Below are 7,620 nucleotides of genomic sequence, written 5' to 3'. Positions count from 1 at the left end.
CCCCCCCCCCCCCCCGTCCCCACAAGCATGATCAACGCGATCGGGAATCTCGGGGGACACATGGAAACGGAAAAGCGAACGAAGCTCTCGAGCGAATGAAATACTATCAAATCCAAGGAATATATCATTTTCACGATTTGGGCATAGACATGGGACTCATACAACATAGTTTTCGATGTATTCTCACGATATACATGCATATACATATATATATGTGTGTATATATATAGAGAGAGAGGGCGTACCTTGCGATCTGTGAGGCAAAACTAGAGACAGAGAGTGAATCTCAGAGTGTGAAAAAAGAAAGCGGGCGATTTGGAATTGAGACAAAGCTGCGAATTTATAGGGAGAAGAAGAAGAAGAAGAAGAAGATGAAGGATTCTTTTGATTTGGAACTTTTGGTTCAGTGAAAGCCGTTATAAAGTTTTTGTTTTTCCTCTCTCTCTCTCCAACTTGCCGACGACGAGACAGAAAAAAAAATATAGTTTTTTTATTTCTTTTTTTTTCGGCGCCGGTTGGTCCAATCCAATCGGACTATATTTTATTTATTTAATAAAATAATTTCATCTTCCATTAGCATTAATTTTTTTGTCATTTTTCAATAATCTCACCATCGTGACAGAGTGGATTACACTTTCTCGATTATTTTTTTGTATTGCTTTCTTGACGTCTGCGCCAATGACACACAATGTAAGATTAATGTAACTTTCACCACGCTTTGTAACCAGTGTCGTCATGGTCGACTTGTACGTAAAATTATTTTCATATATATATATATATAAGAATTGTAAAGCCGATTAGCATATATTTACCATGTATAACAATATATATATATATATATGTCTATATTAAGGGAAATAAATTTATGTTTAGAAATTCAATATTGAAGTCGTTCATATTTTAGCTTTTAAATTTTTCTATATTTAAAACAACTGAGATATAGAATAGAATATCGACGAGAAAAAAAAGTGTTGTTTGTGATAATGTCGTAAATGCAAGTAGCAAAATTCAAGGTTTTTATTCGATTTATTCTCAAGACTTGAAAAACAAATATGAAACCATTTAAAACAACCGATTAAAAAATAATGGCATTAAAGTTGCTGTGCATGGTAATGTAGTGAACGTGACTAAATTTCAAGATTGCCTCGATTTGATTTTAAGATATTTCAATTATTATTTGTATCCAACCCCAATCATCGTACGGAATTAGAGATGTAAAATCAGAAAGTGATGTTCAAATATATATATAAAAAAAAAATTCCGAATTTTTTTAAGATTTTTTTGCTTGAGTTTTAAGCTTCAGACAGGATTGGGAGAAAGAAAACAACAAATTAAACCCACACGTTCATACCTAGGTGGCTGTATATAATTGGGATTATTATAATCGCTAATTAATTAAATAATTAATTATCATTTAAAATGTTATCTTACCTATATTTCTTCCTCTGTCATCTGTTCTTTCCTCCGTGGTCATCCAGTGACCTCTTTGCATGTGTTCACATTATCATCTGTTCATATTTATGACATTTATCGGACCATCATTAATGTTTCGAAATTTTGTATTTAACCTTTGGATATATATCACATATCCACAAGTTCTATATGGGATTTACGATATATTTTTGTCACCCAAATAAAAAGATAATTACTACCATAATTCGCATTCATAACATATATAAAAATCATATATGAGTTCCACCATTATATATATTATAAATTTTAAAATGCTATAATCACTCACTTTAAACCATTCATTTAATTAGATCATTTATATATCCGTCATTTGTATACAAAATTGCTTCGAACTATATGCCATTATTTTCTATACTACTCTTAGATATATAATAAAATTGTATAAAAAAAAAGACCATAACTAGACAAAACCAAATCAATTATATCGAAATCAATAGGATTAGATAAGTACGACTAAATACACTTTAATATTATTATGCACCTTTATAGTCAACAAAATGACTAGAAAAGATGCAAATGGGGTCCACATCGTACGATAGTTTACGAATTATATCAATTCTAACCATTATAATTAATCATTATCATTAACCTCTTCAATAATCAAAGAAACCTTGCGTGACACATGTAAGTTTATTATATTAGTCTTTATATATCGCTTTGTAGAGACCTCGGCATCTATAAACAAATGTTATTTGATTCTTTTATAATTTTGGATTGACTTTTAGATTGCACAAAAAATCTGCCCATAGCGTTAATTATATATATATATATATATATACGATAATCATGAACATGATCATGGGCTTTTATTAAAAATGCTATCATATAAAGTTAATTAGTGGGTAGATTCCAACGAATAAAAGACAAAAAAAAGTAATATAATTATTAATTATAACCATGCTTAGTTAGAGTGATATTAGCTGGTTAGCTTAAACGTGGAATATTTAAATGCTAGGGAATTAGCATAAACGAGATCAATGACGTGGCGAAGTTTTATTGGCGGTGGATAGAAGATCTTGCTGCTGCCGACTGCCGTCCACTTCTCGCATTTTTCTCCCACTATTTTGGGCTTCTTCAATTTCGGCCCCACAATTGTTATGAAATTACAGTAACGGCTCCGACTTTAGTACGGAGCCCACCAACACAGGCCATTTCCTGATTAGGCCTACCATTAAAACCTGGCCCATTAAATGACCGTTTTGTCTAATTCTTCACCTATTTTTTTTTTTATTATTTACAAAAGCTGACCATTTTTTAAAATCTTTCTGATCACAATGTAACCAATGAAATCCCACATGCGAAAATCCTCAAAGAAAACATCCAAAATATTTGCATCACATATTTTTTCACAAATTATTTTTATGAACTTTTTTTTCTTAAAAAAACACATTAACGTGCAATGTACAACTTATACAGTCCGCCCAATGTTGGCTACAACAAAGGTGTGGAATGGTTGGAGTTTTTAGAGTTTTAAAAATCCAAAAACCAAAAAAATTATCATTAAGTTTTCACAAAATTATTTTTTATAAAAACTTGGAAAACTATCTTAGTGGAAAAATAAAAGAAAAATCAAAAACTACTTTTTTTTTTAGTTTTCAAATATTATAGAATCCAAAAACCAAAAAGTAAAAACCAAAATCCAAAAACTAAAACTAAAAACCCAAAATAAAACTCATCCCCCTTCAAAGCCCAAATCATTACAAAATTTGTTGTCAATTTGCTTTTATAGAATAAATATCTCCGAGGATATTGATGGAGAGATGAAAATCTAAAACTAAAATACCTTGATTGGTCTTTTTTGTTTTTTTTATGACCTTTCCGTTCTGGAGAGATCAAACAATTCAATATTTTATTCTAATATATGTGTGTATATATATATATATATATATAACTATTTACCTTTACATCCCAATTTCTGCGAATTAAGAGGGGGGATCGATCATCTTTCCACCATTCAGCCACCAAATTTCGGTATATTTGAAAGCGACCCCTCATCTATTTGGCACTTCCGTTTCCGACCACCCTTTTTCGTTATGATCACCTCCACCACATACATGCGTCGTCGTGTGAACATCCATCTCTTCATAACGGCTGGGCCGCCCATCCGTATTTCCAATTTCGATACACCATCGTACGACACGACACGACACGTGTTGTTATTACGATCTCATGCTCAGCCACTTTCTTTGCCGCAAAATACAATACACACCCACAAACTCTATGTCACTTAAACACACACACATATGTATATGGATATTGCGGCTACGGGATTCTGATAATTGGACCGACATGGATTCATGTGGAAATATAATTACGATCCTTGTGTTTAGTCAACCCCTATTCATGTCAACCGTGAAAGTGTAGGACCCAATACATGTTCATATTGTACAAAAAAAAAAACTCGCGTAAGGCAAACAGTGGAGTTTTTTTTTGTATTGCGAACAGTGGATCAGAGAGAGAGAGAGAGAGAGAGAGAGAGAGAGAGAGAGAGAGAGAGAGAGAGAGAGAGCTAATGGGCCTAATTGATATTTTGAGTGCTTTTGGGCTTCAACTTTGATATTGGACTGACCTATGGGTCCAATAACAAATATAGAATTCGTTTTGAAAAATTTATAAAGGATTAAAAAAAGGAGCCGAATTCATTACAAAATATTGTTTTAACCGGTTCTACTTGATAATTATTATAAAACAAGTGACACATTCTATTTTCAACCATTAAAATATGTTTCCGAGACTTATTTTTTCTATGTTTAGAAGATTTTCATTTTCCGGTGGTAAAAATGTAACAAACATTATATCCGTATAAAAAATCATATCTATTCACAGGTCCATCCCTCTTAACGGAGTTGCGCCGTTTATCAAAACCCTTCAGGTTTCCGTTATCATTCCGTATACGGATGGATGTCTCCATGACCGTTGGATCCTTGATCAACGGCTCAACTGACTCGCTCGCACATAGTTAGGACGCGTTTGGCCTTGTCTTCGGGCGTCGGAACTGAATAAGAGAACTAACAACGGAACCAAACGTGGAATCAGGTGGAACCGCAGTTCTGGATCAGAACGCTCTGACACGTGGCGAAATCGGATAGCGAGTGTCCAGTACTTACGATGGGCGCCACGTGTGGGTTTTAACGTGATCTAATAATGAAAACGGCGTTTCTAGTCGGGCCGTTTGTTGGAGTGTTGTAGCCGTCACTGCCGCCATACATCCAACAACTCGAGAAACCAGAGGCTCCGAGAAATGCAATCTCTGCCCCTCCGGTAAATTCGCCGGAGTTTTGTTTCGTCCCCTTCGTTCCTTCGCCGGAGATTGGAGATATAGTTGATCGGTGAGAGAACCCTACGTCAAACGGGAGCTGAACCTAGGGTTTCGGCGAGGAGGTCTCGGATACATTTGGGTTCTGGGTTTCTCTGCCTAATTGGTTTCTCGTTTCGTTGTCTTTAATGGCATCGGAGGACGTGAATACGAGCGAATCTGCGGTTTCGACGATCGTGAATCTGGCAGAGGAGGCGAAGCTGACGAAGGAAGGTGTCAAGGCCCCGAGCCACGCGGTTCTCAGCATCTGCAAGTCTCTCGTCGCTGGTGGAGTTGCCGGTGGAGTGTGAGTTCTTCTTTCAATTCTCTCGCTCTTTTGTTTTTTTTTTCTTCTGCTTGGGCTAATTCGATCAGATTCGTACGGAAAATTGGAAAAATGGATTATATTTTTTGCATTTCATACTGTTTCTGGGAGGATCAGAGACGAAAGCGGAAAACTTTCTGGCAATGCATAATTTCCTTCCGTGTTCAATACGTACGTTGAAATTTCCCGTGTGGGTTTTGGTGGAGCAGGTCAAGGACTGCGGTTGCACCTCTGGAGAGACTGAAGATTTTACTACAGGTTTTGTGTGTTTCGTCTGTTGTTATGTGAAAATATTGGTCTTTGGATGGGACGGAAGATGATGCTTATTGTTAGTTGATGTCTGCATTCTAGGTTCAAAATCCCCACAATATAAAATACAATGGAACAGTTCAAGGATTGAAGTATATATGGAGAACCGAAGGATTTCGTGGATTGTTCAAAGGCAATGGTACTAACTGCGCCCGCATCGTTCCCAACTCAGCAGTCAAGTTCTTCAGCTATGAGCAAGCTTCAAAGTATGGCCTTAACCTTCTTTTTCTGTGTTCTTCCTGCCCAATTTCCGTTCTCCTGTTATCATTCAGTTTATCTCTATGCATAATGTGGTCTCTATGGGTTTGGTTTTGCTTAAATGCCTTTTGTTTCTGTTAGTTAGCTTACTGTCTCTCTTGTTTTTGTTCTGCTGTTGTATACATTAGCATCCATCTTTGGGGTAATTCATCTGCTGATGATGGTGCTTTTTTTTTTTAAATCTCTTACAACTGGTGTGCTTACATGCACAAATTCTATCAGTAGGCTTGTGTCTATTCAATTAGATGAATTTCTTTGTTTGTAGTATGTACTTTGAAGGAGCTTGTTCTCACATTCTGTCTTTGTTTCGGAGCAACTTATTCTCCGACTTGATATCCTCAAATCTCTCGTTTCATTTATATTGTTGTTATCTCATTCTGTCGCAGGGGGATACTCTACCTGTATCAGCAGCAAACAGGGGATGGTAAGTAATCTCATGTCATGTAATATTGCTTTTGTCTTTGTTTAATCAAGAGTATGCCAACTTTTTTTAATGATACAACAAAATCGAGTTTATAATCCAATTAGGTGGGATTTCTGCGTAATTATGGGAATATCATTAATGACTCTATATTTCATTCTCCGTCTGTTGAGACCTCTTCTTCATCCAAAGTCTTTAGAAACTTCATCTGCAATCGGAATCAACTTCACATGCACACACACATGAGCCTGCATTTTTACGGCTGTCATTTTATGTTTGATGTGTGCTTGTTGTTCTAGATTGAGAATGCTATAACAGTTAAAGTGATTGTTTTGTTCCCGAGCAGATGAAGCCGAGCTTACACCTCTTTTACGCCTTGGAGCTGGAGCTTGTGCTGGAATAATTGCCATGTCTGCTACTTACCCGATGGACATGGTGCGCGGGAGGCTTACTGTCCAGGTATCAATTTTGGATCCTAATTTGTTCTTATGAAAACCAGATAAGTTATTTTCTCTGGTTCTTGGTGGATTATTCGTCTGGAAGTGTGTTATGTTTTCTGTTTTTTTCTTTATTATTTTCCATTTTTCTTTCTTTGTTTCTCGCACCGTCTCTCTAACGGGCGACAGTTTGTATCACTTTTCTACGCAGACAGAAAAATCTCCTTATCAGTACAGGGGAATGGTCCATGCTTTATCAACTGTGCTGCGTGAGGAAGGACCAAGGGCGTTGTACAGAGGCTGGCTTCCATCTGTTATTGGAGTTGTGAGTTCCATAGCTTATTATCAATGTTCCTGGAATATATGAATTTTGCTACGACTTGAGTCGTCATGCTCGAGGATGGTTGCCTTTGCAGGTTCCATATGTGGGCCTTAACTTTGCAGTTTATGAATCTCTCAAAGATTGGCTGGTTAAATCAAGACCTTTTGGGATCGTTGACAACTCTGAGTTGACAGTGACCACAAGGCTTGCGTGTGGAGCCGTTGCTGGAACAATTGGTCAAACCGTTGCGTACCCTCTTGACGTTGTTCGTAGGAGAATGCAGATGGTAGGATGGAAAGACGCTTCCTCGGTTATCACAGGCGATGGGGGAGGCAAAGCTCCACTTGAATATTCTGGAATGATCGATGCATTCAGGAAAACCGTTCGGCACGAGGGTGTTGGAGCACTGTACAAGGGTTTGGTCCCTAACTCCGTCAAGGTTTGTTTTAAACCTTATGTTTGTACCCTTTTGGCCTTAGACATGGAGCCTGAACATGTTCAACTGTGGATTGTTCAGGTTGTCCCATCGATAGCGATTGCGTTTGTGACCTATGAGAAGGTGAAGGACCTTCTAGGAGTTGAGTTCAGGATATCGGATTGATTGAGGAAGTGCCCCTCAATACTTTGTTGAACAAAGATCACGAACTAGGGATACTAGCAGTATCTATCTATCTATATGCATCTTTGCTCTGAGAAATTGAATATCTTATTCTTAGGTTTTCTTCTCGTTTTTTGGGGGGGGGGGGGGGGGGGGGGCAAATAAAAAAAAAAGGGGGGGGT

At 37.0% G+C, this 7,620-nt stretch overlaps 2 protein-coding genes across 3 annotated transcripts in view; one reads left to right on the top strand and one right to left on the bottom strand.

The window, feature by feature from the left end:
• LOC104802061 (jasmonic acid-amido synthetase JAR1-like) overlaps positions 1-3,007 on the bottom strand; it is a 5,935-nt gene extending 2,928 nt beyond the window's left edge. The window contains exon 1 of one of the 2 annotated variants that reach the window (XM_010525487.1): positions 1,432-3,007. The gene's annotated coding sequence lies outside the window, so the exon portion shown is untranslated. Of the gene's footprint in view, positions 1-245; positions 439-1,431 lie in introns of those variants that run through there. The other variant, XM_010525486.2, reaches the window with a different exon arrangement.
• Positions 3,008-4,523: 1,516 nt separating this feature from the next.
• Positions 4,524-7,562, top strand: LOC104802060 (mitochondrial adenine nucleotide transporter ADNT1-like). The gene is made up of 8 exons (XM_010525485.1): positions 4,524-5,075; positions 5,303-5,351; positions 5,445-5,608; positions 6,047-6,084; positions 6,428-6,540; positions 6,730-6,843; positions 6,935-7,279; positions 7,358-7,562. Exons 1-8 carry the CDS (start codon positions 4,918-4,920, stop codon positions 7,439-7,441), a joined length of 1,065 nt encoding a protein of 354 aa, XP_010523787.1. The 5' UTR covers positions 4,524-4,917; the 3' UTR covers positions 7,442-7,562.
• The last annotated feature ends 58 nt before the right edge of the window (positions 7,563-7,620 follow it).

The sequence above is a fragment of the Tarenaya hassleriana genome, unplaced genomic scaffold (genome assembly GCF_000463585.1).
Source record: "Tarenaya hassleriana unplaced genomic scaffold, ASM46358v1 Cleome8, whole genome shotgun sequence".
Taxonomy (NCBI): Eukaryota; Viridiplantae; Streptophyta; class Magnoliopsida; order Brassicales; family Cleomaceae; genus Tarenaya; species Tarenaya hassleriana.
This window is presented reverse-complemented; position numbering and strand designations above follow the sequence as displayed.

Excerpts from the sequence above, each read along its gene's own strand:
- LOC104802060 (XM_010525485.1), top strand. The coding sequence starts at position 4,918 with ATGGCATCGGAGGACGTGAATACGAGCGAATCTGCGGTTTCGACGATC. Across the intron at positions 5,076-5,302 it reads GGTGGAGTTGCCGGTGGAGT|GTCAAGGACTGCGGTTGCAC; the intron begins GTGAGTTCTTCT and ends TTGGTGGAGCAG. Across the intron at positions 5,609-6,046 it reads AGCTATGAGCAAGCTTCAAA|GGGGATACTCTACCTGTATC; the intron begins GTATGGCCTTAA and ends ATTCTGTCGCAG.